The sequence below is a fragment of the Peromyscus maniculatus genome, chromosome 1 (genome assembly GCF_049852395.1).
Source record: "Peromyscus maniculatus bairdii isolate BWxNUB_F1_BW_parent chromosome 1, HU_Pman_BW_mat_3.1, whole genome shotgun sequence".
NCBI lineage: Eukaryota > Metazoa > Chordata > Mammalia > Rodentia > Cricetidae > Peromyscus > Peromyscus maniculatus.
Genome location: NC_134852.1, coordinates 29,685,543 through 29,706,071, shown reverse-complemented (window position 1 = coordinate 29,706,071; position 20,529 = coordinate 29,685,543). Strand labels below are relative to the sequence as shown.

General features: G+C 52.0%; 1 protein-coding gene across 9 annotated transcripts; it reads right to left on the bottom strand.

The window, feature by feature from the left end:
- Positions 1–1,756: 1,756 nt before the first annotated feature.
- Fbxo46 (F-box protein 46) lies at positions 1,757–19,630 on the bottom strand. 9 transcript variants are annotated; one of them, XM_076572613.1, is made up of 4 exons: positions 19,521–19,628; positions 7,264–7,440; positions 6,853–6,972; positions 1,757–4,947 (listed from the first exon to the last, which is right to left on the bottom strand). In XM_076572613.1, the coding sequence occupies exon 4, from the start codon at positions 4,677–4,679 to the stop codon at positions 2,868–2,870; it is 1,812 nt and encodes a 603-aa protein (XP_076428728.1). In that variant the 5' UTR covers positions 4,680–4,947; positions 6,853–6,972; positions 7,264–7,440; positions 19,521–19,628; the 3' UTR covers positions 1,757–2,867. The 9 variants fall into 9 exon arrangements, with proteins under 9 accessions (XP_076428728.1, XP_076428734.1, XP_076428700.1 ...); XM_076572619.1 differs by having other exon boundaries at positions 1,757–4,943; XM_076572585.1 differs by having other exon boundaries at positions 1,757–4,756.
- Positions 19,631–20,529: the final 899 nt, after the last annotated feature.

The following is a 20,529-nucleotide window of genomic DNA, read 5'->3' as shown; positions in this document are numbered from 1 at the left end:
CAGTTTGGTGAATGTGGAGTTGCTTAGCAATTACACCTGAGGAGAACGTAGGTGTCGGAACCAGGTTGAGGGGCAGCTCAGTCACCTAGCACTTGTGAGCACGTGTGAAAAACCACCTTCATCTCAGTCAGATGGAGTGTTAATGAGGGTGTCCATTGGTTTTCCTGGTGAACTGCAGATTTCATGGGAATCTGAACCATAACTTAGGATATAAAATAAGAGCCAGGTGTGATGAATAGTTCCATTAATCCCAGCTCACCTAGCTCAAGGCCCACCTGGTATAGAATAAATGCAAAGCTGGACAATTTAGTGAGACCTATCTCAAAATGAGCTGAGAATGCAGCTTAGTACCTACAGCACCTGCCTAGAATCCCCCAGTGAGAGGCTGGGGTGTGGCTCAGTGGTAGAGCCCCTGCCTAGAATCCCCCAGTGAGGGGCTGGGGGTGTGGCTCAGTGGTAGAGCCCCTGCCTAGAATCCCCCAGTGAGGGGCTGGGGTATGGCTCAGTGGTAGAGCCCCTGCCTAGAATCCCCCAGTGAGGGGCTGGGGGTGTGGCTCAGTGGTAGAGCATTTGCCTAGCACATGTGATCTTGGGTTCCATCCTCAGCAACACACACACACGCACAAATTCATTCGATTATATGTATAAGGTGTTGTGAAATGAATTTTACAGGCCTGTGAAAAGGCTTCAGTGGGTAGAAGCACTTGCTGCGTAAGCCTGATGACCTCAGCTCGATCCCTAGAGCCTACAGTGGGAGGAGAGACCTGCATGTTAGTGCTGTGTCCTGTGTGCACCTGCACTACCTGTTATGAATATTTAAGATTTGTTTATGCTGTGGAGTATCTGTTTGTTGCATTCTTATTTAACTCAGTGAAGCTGTGTTCCTGTGCTTTTCTAAAACACCTGATTGGTCTAATAAAGAACTCTTTGGGGGGCAGCCACCAGCTCCCAAATAAATACACAGAGACTTATTACTTACGAATGCCCGGCCTTAGCTTGGCTTGTTTCTAGCCAGCTTTTATTAAATTAACCTGTTTCTCTTTTATGTTTCGCCTCTGGGCTTTTATCTTTCTCTATTCTATATACTTTTCTTTCCTTCTTACTTCGTGGCTGTTTGTATGGCTGGACCATGGTGTCCTCCCCTCACCCCTCACCCTCTCTCATTCTTTTTCTCCTATTTATTCTCTCTGCCTGGCAGCTCTGCCTGTCCCTCTCCTGCCTAGCTATTGGCCATTTAGTTCTTTATTAGACCAATCAGGTGTTTTAGACAGGCACAGTAACACAGCTTCACAGTGTTAAACAAATGCAACATAAAAGAATGCAGCACATCTTTGCATCATTAAACAAATATTCCACAACTACCACCCATGCATCACATCACACACATGTGCACAAAATGATACCGAGAATGAAAGAGCCTATGGTTTTAACTTGGGTCCCATCCCCAGTGTATCTGGGAAGTTCTGATGGATTGAGAGGTATTCAGTGTCTGTGCAGCAGCTCCACCATGAAGGGGACTTCCCTTCCCGTACCACAGGGGCAGCAGGAATTCCTGCAGTCATAGACCACAGCAATGAGGACCACTGCCAAAGCACCACACAACGGTGACCCGAGGCCCCAAACTCACCTGATGCTGGACTCCTAAAGAAGCAGGGCCCCTTCTCCTCCTTTCCCATCCCACCCTGCCAAGCACAGGCTGTGGGTCTCTTCTGTTACCAAATCCCTTCCCTTAACATCACACAGACCAGTCTGGCCCTCCTTTATAAATATTGATTTTATAGAAAGGACCAATTCAAAATTGGTCAGATGCCACACACTAGAAGCTTCCAGAACCACAATGAATGAGAAAACAAAACACCCCAAAAGAGGAAAAAACCCAAATAAAATCTTGGATTGCTGGGTGGTGGTGGCCCATGCCTTTAATCCCAGCACTCAGGAGGCAGAGGCAGGCAGATCTCTGAGTTTGAGGCCAGCCTGGTCTACAGAGTAAGTTCTAGGATAGCCAGGGCTACACAGAGAAACCATGCCTTCAAAAAACAAAAATAAATTAAAAAAAAAAAAATCTTGGACCAAACTGCCTAAAAATCACGGCCCCAGTTAACCAAAAGATCCTTAAGAAACTTGTGGCTTGTGGGGGGCAGAGACCCAAATGCCTCACTGAGAACCCCAAGTGGAAGGAAGAATTCCCTAGAAATTGAGACCCACTGTCCTTGCCCTCTGAGGCAAGGGGCTTCACAGCTTTACTTGGGAGTCAGTGACAAGAGCTTGAAGAGGGGTCTCTACACTTGCAGGGGTTTCACTTTCCCTGTGGGGAGAGGGAGACTGGTAGTTGGGAAGAAATCATTATTTAACGAGGAAAACATCTAGAAATGGTGGGCTGCCTCCAGAAAGTGCCAAATGGAGTTGCAAGCTAACGGCCTGGGGCGTCAACCTCCGAGACTGCAGCCCTTCGGGTGGACACAGCCCCACAGACAAAGAACTGGGGGGCACACAATGGGGAGGGCCAGCTTGAGGAAAAGCCTCAGGTGGTACCAAAATTAGCTGCCGTCTGCTCCCTGCTGGTGGGTCCCTGGGGTGGACAGACTCAGGGGTGGGCTTAGGGCTTGATGGAGGCGCAACTGAGATGCTCATAAAAAACAACAAAACACAACCCTCTCTGAGGGTCCATGGCCCTGGCTCTGAAGAGTAAAAAACCAACAGGGGTCAACCGGGGCATTTACCCCGTCAACCCCCAAACCTGGTCCCAGTTCTAGGGGAGATCAACGCTGGATGGACTGTAGGTGTTGGCTGGTGACTCATTCCTGGTCCCCAGCGCCCAGCAAAGCAGGAAGGGCTTAGGTACGGCGGGTGTCCCCTCACCCCGGGCTTCACCTCCCCTCCTCCCGGCCGGCCCGGCCCCCACCCACTCCACTGCACGGCAGCACCCAGTTGTTGTCGTGCAGGCCCAGGCGACAGCCCGGGGTCTCGCGATCAGCTCTGCGGCAGCACATCCAGTAGGAGCGTCCGTAAGGCAGGTCATGGTGGTAGGGCTTGGGGTGCCAGCGGCACAGGGACACATCGCCCTTCTCGTATCTCTTGCGGCACTGCTTACAAGGGTCATCGCGATAGAGCGGGTCCCGGTTCCAGCGTGAGTCCGTGGCGCGCACACCAAAAGCCTCGATGATGCCCTTGAAGTGGTGGCAGGTGCACTTAAGGGCTGCCAGGGCTCGGGTGGGCAGGAAGCTGAAGATCTTGACCAGCACATGCTCAGGCAGCAGCAGCATGTACTGCCGCGGCTCCAGAAGACGCTGGATCTTGAAGCGAATCTCCAGGAAGTCATGTGACACGTGCCGGTACAGGCGGCACAGGGAGGTGTCTGCTGTGCCCTCAGGATCGTCAGGGCCTGGCACTGTGCTTGGGGTATCCGCTGGGGGTGGCTCGGGGGGCCCTTCTGGACCCCGGGACTGGAGGAAGAAGAGCTGACCAGGGGGTGGTGGCTCCTCCGGGCTCACTGTCAAGCAGACAGTCTCTTCCTTCACGTTCTTGGTGCCATCTTTGCCAAAGAAGATGCACTCGTCCACTACCCCCGTCACCACCACATCCACATGGAATCCTGATGCTCCACAGTCTCGGGCAGGGGGTGGAGGGGGTGCTGGGGGCGCATCCTCAGGCCTGGCCGGGGCTGGCGTCTCCCCTTCACTGGCTTCGTCTGCCCTGGCCAGCAGGAACTCCATGTTGCTGGGAAGGGCATCCCTGGAGGGGCTGATGAGCTGGTACAAGTCGCAAGTGATTTTGTCTTTGGCTCGAGCCCCAGGCCCAGGACTACCAGAGTAGGGACTACCAGGCCGGCCTCCGCTCCAAGTAGGTAAACTGCCATCTGGTGAACGGGGCTCTCGGCCATTGGAGATACGGAAAGCGATCCGCACCTCACCAGGCCCGGGCCCTGGCCGCTCCTCCTTACGCAGACCCTTGGTTGGGGGGCTGTCCCGCTGGGCCTCGAAGTGGGCCACTGCCTCGGCCACGCGGCTGCAGTCACCCCCGGCAGCCCGCCTCTCTGACCCCAGCCCCTTGGCGGGTCCTCCTTGCTCAGCTGACACAAAGACCACCGGGGCTGGGGTGGTGGGGCGCGGGTAACTCTGCAGGGCCAGGGCAGCTCTCTGTTCCACCAGAGCCACCATTTCTGCGACGGAGAGCAGGTCCACATCATCCCCGGATGCCGTGGGGGCCCCCTCAGTGGCGGGGGCTCCTCCTCTGCCCCCGGGGTCTGGAGGAGCCTTGGTGGGCTCAAGGCAGCGCCTCCTCCTCTTGGCTTTGGAGCTATCGCTGCCCCAGTGCCCTTTGACCTTCATAGAGCTGGCCCGGCTACCCCCGCCACACTGGTGGGCCACAAAGAAGGCCACCTTCTCCTTTGTATTTCCAGGCTTGATTACATACCACGTGTCTAGCAGAACTCGACCCTCGTCGCCAGCGGCTGCTGAAGAGAGGAGTGGAGCATGCTGGGAGGTGGGGGCTTCTGCAGCCAAGGCAGGCGGCGTGTTCTCTGAGTGTGCAGGCCCATGGTCAGGCTCAGCCCCACTGCTGGCGTCAGAGCAGGCGGGAGGCTTGAGGGCCGCGGAAGGCGGGCGTGGCTGGTTCTGGGAATACGTTCCAAAGGGCCTGGGGCACCAGAGCTGGAAGGGCAGGAGGCTGCCCCTGTCCATGCTGGGAGGTGAGAGCAAACAGCAGGCAGCCACTGAATCTCAGGACCAGGATGGTGGTAGGGAGCTCCACATGCCACCTGGAGACATAGAAAGTTGCAGCACTGTTGTGGAATATTATTTTAAGATGTGTTGCCGGGCGGTGGTGGCGCACGCCTTTAATCCCAGCACTTGAGAGGCAGAGGCAGGTGGATCTCTCTAAGTTCGAGGCCAGCCTGGTCTACAGAGGGAGATCCAGGAAAGGCACCAAAACTACACGGAGAAAGCCTGTCTCGAAAAAAAGATGTTACATTTGTTTATACTGTGGAACATTTGTTTAATGATGAAAGATGTGCTGTATTCTTTATGCTGCATTTGTTTAAACTCTCAAGCTGTGTTACTGTGCCTGTCTAAAACACCTGATGGTCTAATAAAGAGCTGAAGATGGTCTAATAAATGGCCACAGATAAGTGGGGCTGGCAGGCAGAGAGAATAAATAGGAGAAATCTGAGAAAGAGAAAAGATTGGGGAGCAAGAGAAGGAGAGGAGGAGGACTCCAGGGGCCAGCCACATAGCTACTCAGGAAGCCACAGTCTAAGACATAAAGGAAGGTATGCAGAAATAGACAAAGGCAAAAGCCCAGAGGGTAGATGGGATAATTTAAGAAAAGCTGGCTAGAAACAAGCCAAGCTAAGGCTGAGCATTCACAAGTAAGAATAAGCCTCCGTGTATTATTTGGGAGCTGGGTGGTGGGCCCCCAAAGATCGAAGAGTGAAGAGTATAAAAACAGCCAACAACAGAGCACTGAAGTCACTGCCTTTCTTCCCAAGGCCACTCAGTCTTCAGTTCTGCACCAGGGACAGATGACATTAGAGACTGAAAACTGTGTCCCAGACAGTCGAGCCGTGCAGGCCTACATATACCCGGGGAAGGAGGGAGGGAGGAAGGGAGAAAGGGGGGAGGAAGGGAGGCAGGTGTGAGAGCAGGAGGCCACCCCGGGCTCCACCAGACACCCCCCCCCCCCACACACACACACTCTCAAGGGCGGGGAGCATGGCTCTACAGTTCAGCCACAGCACTTGCCTGACTGCACCTCGTGAGGGGTCTGAGATGCGGCTGAGCGGCAACCTCTCTAGAAGGCTGGACTGTGTCCCTAGCACGGCCAAGAAAACAAAACTCTATCCCAGCCACACACCAGGGAAGCAGAGGGATGCAGCCAATGCCTTTGCTTCCAGTCCAGAGGCCTCCAGTTGCTGACCTTTAACCTTTATTATTTATTTTTTAGTTTTTTTGAGACAGGGTCTCTCTGTATTAGCCCTGGGTATCCTGAAATTCACTCTGTAGCTCAGGCTGGCCAGGAACTCTGAGATCCACCTGCCTCTGCCTCCTGAGTGCTGGGACTAAAGGCATTCGCTACCACACCTGGCCTAACCTTTAACCTTCAGCGAAAGTACCAGCTGGGCCAAGCTCCTCCTCCTTACACTTGTACCTTTAGTGGCCAGTTCCTGAAAAGGCAGACATGCCCAGCCTTGTCTACAGCTGCTAGGGCACACAGAGGGTAAGGTAACTAGGCAAGGGAGGAAAAGCTGAAGCCAGAACCAGACAGACCCTTAAGAAATTCATTCTTGGCTGGGTGGTGGTGGCGCACGCCTTTAATCCCAGCACTCGGGAGACAGAGGCAGGTGGATCTCTGTGAGTTTGAAGCCAGCCTCGTCTCCAAAGTGAGTTCCAGGAAAGGCGCAAAGCTACACAGAGAAATCCTGTCTCGAAAAAAAAAAAAAAAATTCACTCTCCACTTGTTTTGGGTCATGGGATTCTTAAATATGATATATGATGATGGTTCTTTTTCTTTTTGAGACAGGGCCTCACTGTAGCCCAGGCTAGTCTTGAACTCACAGCAATCCAATCCTCTTGCTTCATTCTGGGATTACAAGTGTGAGTCACTATACTCAGCTTTTCTGAGGTTATTCTCTGAGATAGGATCTCACTCTTTAGCCCTGGCTGTCAGGAGCCTAGCAATGCACTTGCTCAGCTCCCCAGGTGCCCGGGATCACAGGCCTGAGCTGCAGCATCTGTTGAGAGCACCCTTAATAATGACTTCTCTTTCTTGTTTGCATGACTGTGCACACATCAGCTAGTCTAGAGGCAGCTTTGTGACTGAGTTTGATGGCAGCACTTTATGTCTCACTCTACTTACCAGCAGGTAGCAGATGCCTAGTCTCCACTTTTGGCCCATCTCCTTGCAGACATCTCAACATGAAAACAACCCTCCAACAGGGCATGGTGATGAGTGCTTACAATCCCAGATCTGAGGAGGCTGAGGCAAAAAGATGGAGAGTTCCAGGTCAGCCTGGGCTACATAGTCAGACCTTGTCTAAAAAGATACAAACAAACAAATAAAAGGAAAAGAAAACAAAGAAGAAAATAACCCTTCACAAAATAAACCCTGAATATCCCAATGGAACAGAGAGGTAAGTAAACTACATGCCAAGAATTAAGCCCAGCCCACTGACTGTAAATTAAATTTTATGGAAACAAATTATGGCTGCTTTCATCCCAAAAGAGCAGAGCTACATCAATGATTGTATGGCCTGAAATAATTCATTACCTAGTCTTTTATAGAAAAAGTTAGCTGGGCTGGAGAGATGGCTCAGAGGTTAAGAACACTGGAGGTTCTTCCAAAGGTCCTGGGTTCAATTCCCAACAACCACATGGTGGCTCACAATCATCTATCATGAGATCTGGTGCCCTCTTCTGACATGCAGGGTTACATCCAGGCAGAACACTGTATACATAATAAATAAAAAGTTAGCTTTGCTGGACAGAAGTGGCGGTGTATGCCTTTTATTCCAGCTCTTGGGAGGCAGAGGTAGGTGATTCTCTGAGTTCGAGACCAGTCTGTTCTACAGAGCAAGTTCCAAGAAAGCCAGGACTACACAGAGAAACCCTGTCTCAAAAACAAAAAGTAAAAAAAAAACCCCAAAAAACAAAAACAAACAAGAGGCCAGGCTTGGTGGAGCACGCCTTTAATCCCAGCACTTAGGAGGCAGAGGCAGGTGGATTTCTGTGAGTTTGAGGCCAGCCTGGTCTACAGAGTGAGTTCCAGGATAGGCTCCAAAGTTAAACAGAGAAACCCTGTCTCGAAAAACCAACCAACCAAACAAAAACAAAACAAAACCAATCCAAACCCACCCACCCACCCCCCAAAAAAGAAAAGTTAGGGGATGCTATAGGATAGACTGCCTGCTCTAAATCCAGGCAAATCTGACACCCTATTACTTCATGGTCCTGCAGATGCCATTCAAAATCAGCCTCCAAACACCATCACCAGTAACAGAACCCTGATCTTAAGAATCCTTACCCAACCCCACCCTCATTTCCAGAATCTTCATGTCCACCCCCAAAGTATCCAGACTTTTTCAAATTCTACTTTAAAATTCCAACCTCCTCCTCAAGACCCTACTAAGCCTGGTGGCACATGCCTGTAATCCCAGCACTTGAGAGGCTGGGATATGAGACAGGGGGACTATATAAAGAGACCTTGCCCTCCCAAAAAATCAAAGAGGCGCAGGCCTTTAATCCCAGCACTTGGGAAGTAGAAGCAGGTGGATCTCTGAGTTCAAAGCCATCCTGGTCTATGTATCTAGTCCTAGGCCAGCCAGAGCTACCTAAAGACCCTGTCTCATAAATAAATAATAATGGGAGCTGGAGAGATGGCTCAGCAGTTAAAAAGTACTTGCTGCTTTTGCAGAGGACCCAAGTGTGGTTCCCAGTACCCACAGAGTGGCTCTCTGTAACTCCAGTTCCAGAAGATCCATCTAGTCTCCAAGGCAACAGACAGGTATGTGGTGCACAGACACACACTCAGGCAAAACAACCATACACATAAAACTTAAAACAAAAATCAAAATAATAAATCAATACGCCCTCCAGCACGGAGAAGCCAAATCACAAATAACTTTTCACACATCTGAAGATACACAGCAATACCCGAATCTCACAGGTGACTCAGTGGGTCTCCCGACATCCTCCGCTCATTCCAGACACCGATCCTTATTCTACCCCTTCATTCCCCAGAAGCTCCCGAACCTTGAAAGAACTCGGACATAAAAACACCCTCTTTAAAACGAACCCCAAACCAAACAAATATGTCAACAGTCCCTAATGAAACCTCGAGCGGCACAACGGCAGACACGTGTCCCGCGTGCTCCAGCAGGCTGGGAGGCCGGAGTCTCTGCAGCGCAGCTCTGCTTGCAGAGGGGCCGCAGGAAGGGAAGCGCCCCTGTCCTTGGTCACACGGGTGGGAAGTACTCAAGCCCAGGCATCCTGTGCCCACCAGACACCCCAACCACAAAGGACACCTCTAAAACACAGCCAAGCCCCCCACACTACAAAACGACCCAAACCCAAGGCGCCTCTTAAGCTCCCGGGAACCCTAAAGTGGCCCCTCCACCCCCGCAACTTTCCCAAGCGCTCAAATAATCGCGTCGGTGCAAACGCGCCCCCAAACCCTGGACCCGCCTCCTTCTCGAGGGGATCTTCCGACCCCCTCGGGTGACCCCCCTCCGATAAAAACCCAGACACGCCCCCCAGGCGCGCTTACCCGCAGCGCCTCCCCTAGGCGGCCCGGAGAACGGCCGCCCGCAAGCATGCGCACCGGAGCCCCGCGGGCCCGCCCCCTCGCGCGGGCAGGCGCGCCGCGCGCTCCGCCCCGCCCCTTTGTTGACAGACGCGCGCGTGACGGCCCCGGCCAATGAGCGGCCGCGGTTCAGAGCCGTGCCCATATAAGGAAGGCCCTGGCGAAGGGGCCCGACTTGGAAAACAGGAGGAGTAGGCGGGAGGTGACGGGAGGGGGCGGGCGGGATGGAAGCAGCCCGACGTAAGGGAGTGGGGACAAATGCCTGCCGTCCAGGACTGCCGCACGGGGAACCCGGGAACTAGCCACCGCACTCAAGGGGAGGAGTACTACCCGACGGCCCCTTGAAACCCGAGCCCTGATTGACGCTAGAGATTTAAAGGGCCACGCGGCCGGGGACTGGCGGGCTCCCGGCAGAAAGAACCACGTAGGGGAACGGTGCGAGAATCTGGCTTTGGTTACTAGTTCTGGCGGGGATGGAGAGAGGTTTCTCGGTGTGACACCCGGAGCCTTAGTCACCTCGCCTTTTAAACAAACAGGCAAGCCGGGTGTGACGCCTCAACGCCTGTAATTCCAGTAGTCCGGGAGGCTGAGGCAGGAAGTTTTAAGCCAGCCTGGGCTATATAGTGTCAGACTTTCGTAAAATAAAAATAAAACATACTAAAACACAAGAACAAGCAAAGCCACAGCAATAACAACAAACCCCCCAAATCCACAAACAGGCAAACTCGGGGCTGGAGGTATGGCTCAGCGGTTCAGAGCACTGGCTGCTGTTGCAGAGGACCTGGGTTCGATTCCAGCACCCGCAGGGCAGCCCACAGCCGCCTGTAAGTCCAGTTCCAGAGGCTTGGCATCCTCTTTTGACCTCTGCGGGCACTGCATGCATGCAGTCCACAGACACACATGCAGGCAAAACACCTATGTATTAAAAAGGGTGGGAGGAAAGCTGGCCTTTAGGAAACAGAGCCTGGGCTATGTCAGACCTTGTTTCAAAGGCCAAATGCAAAAACCAAAGAACAGATGTTAACCCTGTACTGGACCCCACAGCCCCTGGACTTGGAATTCAAGGCTAAGGTAACTGGCCATGAGGACCGGTCCAGTCTTCCCTACAAGGCTCCCCAAACCTCTGCACTCACTACAGGAAAGCAACAGGAAGTCACTCAAAACTGACTGTTAAGTTATCTTAAATTACAGACACCTTGTGTTGTTTCAGTGCAGTGCAGGTGCCTGGAGAGATGGTTCAGCGGGTAAGGGCATTACGACTTTTAACCAGAACTCACTTGGTAGCCCAGGCTGGCCTCGAACTCACAGAGATCCGCCTGGCTCTGCCTCCCAAGTGCTGGGATTAAAGGCGTGCGCCACCAGCACCCGGCCAGAGCTTACAGTTTTAAGGATTTATTTTTATTACTTTTAAAGTGTGTGTGTGTGTGTGTGTGTGTGTGTGTGTGTGTGTGTGTGTATTCGAGTGCAGTGTCCACAGTCCAGATGAGGGTGTTGGGGTTGCAGGCACCTGCGAGCCGACTGATGGGCTGGGAGCTCGGGTCCTCTGGAAGAGCAGCAAATGCTCTTAATCGCTGAGCCATTTCTCCAACCCTGTAATCCACAATTTTAATGGGAACCACAAACACACCTATCCCAGGAGGTTGCCTGAGAAAGCAAGGCTGATAGGAGCAGAGCCCCGCACTCTACACCCTCATTAAGTGCCCCCAATAATTAGAGAATGCACATTCCCACACCCTGATGTACAGAGATCCTCCTGCGGGCTGGTCCTGGATGCATAGGCTACACACATGACATTGGGCTCACCAGAAACAGCTCACAGGGAAGGGGAAGGACATCCACTCAAAGGCAACATAAATACATTATGCAGTTAGCAGCACTTAAAATTAACCCTTTAACTCCCACATCTTCTCACTCTGTAGTCCAGCCTGGCCTCCAACTCTTGATTCTCCTGCCTCAGCCTCTTAAGCATTGGCAGCCCAAGCATGCTCCACAACCAATGTGTCTCTTTTTTGTGTCTTTATTTGGGGGTCTATGTATGGCAAATGAATATGTTTGTGTGGGAGTGTGTAAGTGTGCTTGAAAATGCACACGAGTGTGTATAGTGGACACAGATCCACACCAGGTGTCTTACTCAATCACTCAGCACATGTTTCTTTTCGCCCACCCCGAAACAGGGTTTCTCTGTGTAACAGGCCTGGCCGTCCTGGAACTCACTTCGTAGACCAGGCTGGGCCCGAACTCACAGAGATTTTCCTTCTTCTGCCTCTCTACTACTGGGATTAAAAGTGCACACTGCCTCCACCACCACCACCACAGGCTGTACATGGTTTTTGAGGCAGGATATCTCACTGAAACCCAAGCTCAGTTGTAGCTTGATTAGGCGGCCAATGAGAACCGATCCAAATGTCTCCTCTGCCTGCCATCCTCCTGCTACTGGGGTTACAGATGCACACAGCTGTGCCTGGCTTCTTAGGTGGGTGCTGGGATCCGAACCCAGGTCCTCAGGCTTGCAGAGCAGGCTCTTTACCGACTAAGCCATCTCCCCGTACTGTGTTCATTCTTTCTTTCTGTGCATGTGTGTCTGTATGTAGGTGTGTGCACAGGTAAGGGTGCCCAAGGAGGTCAAAAGAGGGCGTCAGAGCCACCTGACATGGCTGCTGGAAACCAAACCCAGGCCCTCTGCAAAAGCCAGTGCTCTTACCGCTGAGCTACCTCCCCGGCCCAGCCCGGCCGTCAAGGATGAGGAAGGGAGCCCAGGCGGAGAAAGACTAGGTAGCTGCTCTGCTCTTCGGACTGAGCTCTGAGGCAATGCTGCCCACACTCGCCGGGCGTGGATTGTGTCACTCGGTCCTCAAGGCCATCACACTCAATGTTGCCTGTCTGAAATACTGTTCCTCACCCACCCCAGGGCTCACCCTTCCCCTCCGCCTCTGGGGGGCCTTGACGCAAGCTCACAGCTTCTCCACAACAGAACACAAACTCAGCCCTCGCTGGCTTCTCTCCGTCCCGCCCATCACCAGCCACCGCACCTGACACTTCGCTTATGAGGTGTGCTGTCTGCTTCTCCTTCCATTAAAATGGAAGAGTAAGGCTGGCATTTCCCTTTGTCTCGGTACAAGTACAGCAGAAGCTCACTTCAAACTGGCATGCCTGTCTCTTTGTTCCCTATCGTTTGCCTTCCCGAAGCATGGCGCCACGTGCCAGGCCCTGGGAACAGGCAAGAAACTTCAGGGCGGTTGACTCCAACTGTGCATTGCATCAAACAGCCCAGGTCACCGTGTGCAATACATTGTCTGACTGAGCGGACAACCCGATTGCTGGCCAACGTTTACGTGTCTACCACTGGAGACATCTCAATAGCTGGCCACTCCAGTCAGCTGCCCTGAAAAGTCCCACCCACCCCCTTGGGGGCCTTCCCAGGCTATCCTTGACCTCTTCCTCACCACCATCCTGCTTCTAACACCTGTCCCTGAGCTGGGCAGCTGAGAGGTTCTCCCTTCTCCAGCCTGTACATTTGTTTCAGGAGGGCTGGACTCTCTCCTTGAAGCTATTCTGGACCCGTGAGTAGCTCACTGGCTCCTCAGGGGTCTACAAGCCTTGCTTACCCATGCCCCATCCCATCCCAACCCCCACATCACCTCCGGCTTTTGGCCTGGGTGTCAGCGCTCCTCTCTCCCTCCGAGGGTCAGCCACCACACCATCCTCAACCTCGTCCTACAGTGTTTTTTAAGAACTGAGGTATGAGGTATAACTGAGGTTTAACAAACTGCTTGTTTGCCCTTTGGGAGGGGAAACAGGGACACAGGGAGGCCACCTCGCCTGGTTTCTGTCTGCTTCCAGGATCTCTACATGCCTGAAGGTTTAGATAGCTCTGTCCTGAGGATTATTAGTCAGAAACAACTTCAAAGCCAGCCCGATGGCTACATCTGTAATTCCAGCTCTCTGGGAGGCTGAGGAAGGAGGATCACAAGTTCAAAGCCAGCCTGGGCAACTGTTGGGGAGACCTGCCTCCTAAAGAGGGTGAGGTCGTGGCTTGGCAGTACAGCATGTGCCTAGAATCCACCAATGAGGGACTGCAAATGTGGCTCAGTGCTAGAGCATTTACCTAGCAGGCAGAAGGCTTTGAATTCCATCCCCAGTACAGAAATAAATAAATAAATAAGTAAATAAATAAATCGGGGTCCTGGAGAGATGGCTCAGCAGTTAAGAGCCCTGGCTGCTCTTGAAGAGGATCCAGGCTCAGTTCCCAGCACCCATATGGGTGGCTAACAACTATCCTTAGGTCCAATTCCAGAGGGTCTAGTGCCCTCTTCTGGTCTCTGCAGGCACCAGGCACATAGACAGTGCACATACATATATGCAGGCAAAAACACTCATACACATAAAATATTTGTTATTGTTTTTTGAGACAGAGTCTTCCTTTGCAACCCAAGCTGGTTTGGAAGTCACTATGAGTTCAGTCTGTGTTGGAACTCCAAGCAATCCCCCTGCCTCAGCCTCCTCATTGCTGGGATCACAGGTGTATGTCATCATACCAGAGCAGCCCTCTTTAGTTCACGTTCTGAAATGAAACTGATCCCCAGCAATCACTCGCAGAAACCAAGCCAGGAAACTTGCCCCTTACTGCTGGGTCCTGAGCCTTGCTTATTCATTTAACAGATGTTTATAAAAACCTGTATTGCAGGGGCTAGAGAGGTGGCTCAGTAGTTAAGAGCACTGGTTGTTCTGACAGAGGACCCGGGTTTAGTTCCCAGCACCCACTTGGTAGTTCACAACTGCCTGCAACCCCAGTTCCAGAGGGTCCAGTGTCCTCCTCTGGTCTCTGAGGGTACCACACACATATAATGTGCAGACATACATACTGGCAAAACATCTACACACATTAAAAAAACAAGGCTGGGTGTGGTGATGCACACCTTTGATCCCAGCACTCGGGAGGCAGAGGCAGGTGGATCTCTGTGAGTTCAGGGCCAGCCTGGTCTACAGAGTGAGTTCCAGGACAGCCAGAGCTACACAGAGAAACCCTGTCTCAAAACAAACAAACAAACAAAACAACAAGAACAAAACTATATTGCAGGCAGCTGTGGTGGTGCATCCTTTAATCCTGGCACTTTGGGCCAGACAGAGGCAGGCATATCTCTGTGAGATTGAGGCTAGCCTGATCTACACAATCAATCCAGGCCAGCCAGGGCTATACAGTGAGATCCTCTCCCAAACACAAACAAGACCTGCACTGTGACAGGTGTGGTTCCAGGCATTGGAGACACACGAGGAACAGGAGACAGAAATCCTTGTTCTCAAGGGGCTGCCATACTAATTGGATCAAGGGAAAATAAACACAACAGCAGTTTCCAGGTAGAAATAAACAAACACAGAGGCGAGGGGCTGGGCTGGATGGAAGGGGAGTATGATCTCCAATCAAGCAGTCAGTGAGGATAGGAGGAGGCCATCTCCTTCTCCCTACGAAGGTACGCACCACAGGCAAACTCTAACAGCGCTGCCACCACAGCTAGTAATATGCTGTCACAAATGGAATATTACAACAACGACAATCATTTTAGAGGCGGATGTGACGTCGAATGCCTGAAAACTCAGCATTCTGGAAGTGGAGGCAAAAAGATCCTGGAGAGCTCAAGGCCAATCAGGAAGGACTAAAGAGTCCTGATTGAGCACTGGCTGCTCATGCAGAGGACCTAGGTTCAATTCCCAGCACCCACAAGGCGGCTCACAACCATCTGTAACTCCAGTTCCAATGGATCAGACGCCCTCTTCTGGCCCCCACAGGTACTGCATGCACGTGGTATACACATGCAGGCCAACACTCAAAACACCTAAGTACAAATAAATATTGGAAGCTTAGTCTATAAAGTGGACCCGGGCTTCATGCTCACCATCACGTAAAAAGAAGTAGGTCATGGTGGCATACGTCTGTAACCCCACCACTGCAGGTACAGAGATAGGCTTGCTGGTACATACACGTGCAGACACATACACACACATGGATGTGCTATATGAGTGAGCCTCAGACAGGCACAGACTGAAATCCAATTTAAGATTTTTTTTTAAGCCAAAAGAGCATGGTACCTGGAGCCTGTGATCCCAGCACTTGGGAGGTGGAGACAAGAGAATCAGTCATCATCCTCAGTCACAAAGTGAGTTCAACACCAGCCTGGGCTTCATCAGACCCTGTCTTAGAAGAAGAAAGAAAAAAGCAACAACCACGTGTGGGAGCATAGGTCTACAATTCCAGCGCAGTAGTGACTGGGACAGACGAAAGTTTGGGGCCAGCCTATGCTACATAATGCGACTATTTCAGAAAACAAACACGGAGTATCAACAGTCAGCAGAGGTGAACAGATCTCTGTCGGCAGAGTTTCAGAGCAGTGAAACTATGAGGGTAGAATGTGCCTCACAAAACAGAAACAAAGGGGACGAAACGGCAAAATAATTTGGAAATGTCACTTGTTTTTCTAAGACAAACAAATGAAGGACATGGGGGTGGGGTGGGGGGGTGTCAGCTCACCCAGCTGTAACACACAGGGACAGGGGAAGTGAGAGATAGATGTTCAACCAACAAGCCCCAAACCAACAGGCGTTCAGATAATTTAAGAAAGAGTAGAGAGGCCAGGCAGTGGTGGCGCACGCCTTTAATCCCAGCACTCAGGAGGCAGAGGCAGGCGGATCTCTGTGAGTTTGAAGCCAGCCTGGGCTACAGAGTGAGATCCAGGACAGCCAGGGCTACACGGAGAAACCCTGTCTTGAAAAATCAAACCAACCAACCAAAAGAAAAGAGTGGAGAGACAATGCTAAAGGTTCTCGGGCTAGGGGCGCGCAGGGGTGGGGTGGGAGAGGACGCACATCCCTGTAGGTCATGACAACGATGCAAAGACAAGGCAGTGGGGGTGCAGGGGTGAAACCAGCAGGTGTTAGAGGAACTGGACCTCCAAGCTGAGCCCAAAGCCCTAGTGCCGAGAACAGTGCCCTGGCATTATGAAGAGAGGGAGCCCCGGAGGGCAGAGGCCAGTCTGCCTACCGTCCACTCTGGCACCTAGTAGAGGGTCTGGCCGCTTACGGAGTGAATCCCAGGTCAGCAAGGTGACTCACGAGTACTGGCACTGGCCGCCAAGCCTATCCAGACCGACTTCCATCCTCAGAACGCACACGGTGGAAGGAGAAAACCCACTCCCACTGACTTCCATAGACACCCCATAGTACACACTATATAATAGATATACAAATACACGCTTAGCTGAAGCCCCACTTCCTTCAGATGGCAACCTTCCTCTCCCCTCCCACCGCCCTCTTCCTTCCTTCCTAGGTCACGTGCAGCCCAGGTAGCCTTACACGTCAGCTCCCCACACTTCCATCTGAGTGGGACGACCATACCACGCTGAAATGTATTTTCTTCAAAGAACGGAAATCCCAGAAGGTTGTCATCCTTATTGAGAGCATAATGCAACAGGCATTTTAAACATGGCCTGACTGTCCATTCCCTCACGGGCTGAATGTGGTCCCATTTTACATATTGAAAAAATGGAGGTCAGGAATGGTGGAGCACACCTTTAATCCCCACACTTGGGAGGCAGAGGCAGGTGGATCTCCATGAGTTCACGGCCAGCCTGGTCTACACAGAGTTCCAGAACAGCCAGGGCTACAGAGAGACCTTGTCTCAAAAAAAGAAAAAAAGAAAAAGAAATCTGAGACTGAGCATGGGACACAGCTTAGCCGAAGGCATGGTAAGCCACCTGGCTCCGCCAGATGTCGGAGCTTTGGCCATAACCTTTACTACCAGTCAATGAAGTTATAAACTAAAGGCTCCAAGCAAATGACCCATGCTTGGGCTACTAAGACGGCTGAGCAGTGCTTGCTCCTCTTTCTGAGGTCGCAGGTTCGGTTCCCAGCACCCACATCAGGCAGCCCACAATCACCTGTACCTCTAGCTTATGGGCATTTGAACCGCCCTCTTCTGGGGCACAGGTACAACTCCCCACATCCCATACACATAAATGAAAGAATAAAGGTTTAAAAATAAAAAAGCCCAAATTGTTTCAAAGTGAATTACAAAGTTGCTAAGTTCCTTAAGGAAGCCCCCTTCCTGCCCTGGCCAAAATGTTAGAGGGTTCACACACACACACACCACCACCACCACCACCACCACCACCACCAACAACAACAACAACAACAACAAGAAAACCAAAAATCAAAACAAACAAAACCCTAACTCAGTTGTCAGCAGTATTTCTAACTCACTGGAAAGACTTGGGAATTGGGACATTCGCATACCGGGCAAGTGAATTATTAATATTTAGCTGGAGACAGATTGAGTTTCTGGGCACCTGTGTGGGAGCCTTGCTTAGGCTTAGGAGCCCAGGAATAGGGGGCAGGAAGGTGGGACTGGGAAGATCAGGGGAAGGGGGCAACTAGAAAGTGAAGGGACAGCACACCTGATGCTCCCTTGCTGGTTCCTCTTCCTATCTTCCTTATCCGATGTCTCCCATTTGTTTTAAAAACAAAAACATGGACCAGTGATGTAGCTCTGCTGGTAGAGCGGCTGCCTAGTGTGCACAAAGCCCTGGGCTGGATCCCCAGCACATCATAAACCAGGCATGGTGTGGTGCACCCCTGTAACCCCAGAAGTCAGGATAAGGAGGCAGGAGGATCAGAAGTTCAAGGCCATCCTCAGCTACACAGAGAGTTTGAGGTCAGCGTGGAACACATGAGAGCCTCAAAACAACAACAAATACTCTCTGGGCTGGGGTGGTAATCCCAGCACTCCGGATGCTGAGGGAGGAAGCTCAACAGGGCCCAGCCTGAGCTACACAGAGTCTCCAGACGTGTGTACTGTGCACTTACTCTAAGCATTTCCAGACATCATCTCCCTAAACTCTCCAGCCTACCTAGCTTATGGGTCTCATTTAATAGCTGCACAGAGTCCTAAGACTTGCCCCGGGTCACACAAAAGAATTAAATTCTGTCTGACAGTTGCTCTGGCCGGTGTCTCTACTCACCATATCTTCCTTTACTATAAGCAGAGGGGACTGGATGAAAGCAACCCAGGCAGATTCTGACCTGGACAGCAATGCTAGATTTACCATTTAATGCCGGCTGAGAACAAGAAAGCTGCTTAAACTCTATGTGCCTCTGCTTCTTTTCTATAAAATGGAGCACCTACCCCTAAGAGGCACTGTCTGAATCCGATAAATTAATACAAACAGCTAAAACCAAGATCGGGCGTGTTTGAAAAACTGGTAGTAAGGGGCAGGGGTGGAGGGGACCACTGTCAAGTTTTGGGGAAAAGTCTGAGGACCGGACTGAAAAGTAGGGACATTATTAGCAAGCAACTCTAACCCAGTCAACCCTCCTGGGACGGGAGCTTCCCTCCGACAGCTCTGAGGCTGGGTCTTAACTTCCCTATCGAAAAGTATCGATTTTTAAGGAGTCTCCCTTGAGCTATCTTCACAGGGGCCTGCTTGTTCTCATCATTACAGATAAGGACACAGAGCCTTCCAGAGAGACTTGCCTAGGTCACAAAGGAGGGGCAGAATCAGGAATCCCAAAACTGGACTGGCCACACAAACCACTATTCGTCCGGATCCCACTGGGGCTGGAAGGGTGCGAAAGGTGGTTCCTACCGACCTCCGGTCACATCAACGCAGAGTTCCGTGACTGTCCGGTCTCTGGTTAGATTAAGGCTCGATATGCTCCGCTCCTAAACTCACGCACCCTACATGGCCCTCTGGTCCTAGAGGCTAACCTACACCCTCGCTGACTTCCACCTCCCACGTCCTCAACTTGCCTGGCCGCCCCAGCGCGCAGTCAGAGAACTCGACCCAACTGCATCCGCAGTCAGTCTCTCCCTTCACTCTTCGAGCCCCGACTCCCATGCCCTTCCCTGTCCACCAGGCTAACTAACCTCTCTCGAAATCGCCCACTTCAGGGTCTCCTGCCTAGATGTCCAGCCAGGACTCCCCCTCGGAGCCTAACTCCCCCAGCTCCGAATCCCCTTACCAGTCAATTCCAACGCTTGACTCTCTCTCCACCTCCAAGACCCCTCCCTAGCCCCCATTCTACTCCCTCGGGCTCCCGTTCCTCTCAATCCCCACCCACAGCGATCTCTCCACGCCCAGTCCTTTCTTTAGCCTCAGTCTGCTTCCTCTCGAACCCGGGTCCCGAACCCCCCGCCCATACTCTCGAACACCCGCAGGACCCAGCTCGGGGAATCTCACCATCTCCCCGCGCTGCAGCTCGCTCGACTACGCGGGTTTCCCCCACTCGCTCCTCTCCAGCCTCCCCTTCCGGGTTCTCGCCCCGAAGCCCGCCGGGAATTGGAGTACGGGCGGCCACGGACTACAGCTCCCAACATGCAGCACCGTACCTTGGAGGCGGAGTAGGAAACACACGAGGCGGGCTGGGAACGAGAACGACTCAAATTCCCAGGAGGCAAAGGGCACACTCAGCTGCGCAGGCGCAGAAAGTTCTCCCGCGAGGCTCTCTGGGAAATGGAGTCCAGCCGCCTCCATTTTGGCCCGAGGCCCCTGAAGAGGAAATTGAGGCAACTTCAAAGCGGCGTTAGTGAGGGATGGAGAGTCGAGAAAGAAAAACATTTATTGATTTATTTATGTCATTTAACAATTGATGATATATGCGTTTCCCAAGCTTTCCCTCCCACTCCTCTCCTCCATCTCACACCCCACTTTTGCCTGCTACCTCCTCCTAATTCACAAACAAGAAAAGCAAGATGCTGGAGTGAGGGAAGCCCAGGCGCGCTGCGACTGTCTATACCCCAGACAGCAGGACCTCCAGAGGGCAGGAATCGTTATGTTCCTCGGTTAGGCAGCTAGACCAGTACTGAGTGGTTAGTTCATGCTGTTTGACCACTTTGGAGAAGCCTAGGAAGAATTAGCCCAAATTTCTAAAAGTTACGGTGAACGTAGATCAAGCCTCTGCCCACATCAGTACTGGGAGCCAAGACAGTTAACCCAAGGTACTAGTCATGGCCTGGTGGCTAGAAAACGTCTGAAGATCTCCACCCCACCACCATCATCGCGAAATTCCCATATCCGTGTACATGAGAACGTGCTTTCGTTTATTTTATTTGAGTGTGTGTGTAGATTAGAGGGTGACTCTCAGGAGTCTATTGCCCTTCTCCCAGAGTCCCGGGGATGGAACTCAGGTGTGAGGATGCGCCGCCTCACCAGCCCAAAAAAGCTTTCTAAAATGTACAGTTTGGGATGG

What these genes read in the sequence shown, in the direction of transcription:
- Fbxo46 (XM_076572628.1), bottom strand. Translation starts at nt 4,679, where the DNA reads ATGGACAGGGGCAGCCTCCTGCCCTTCCAGCTCTGGTGCCCCAGGCCC.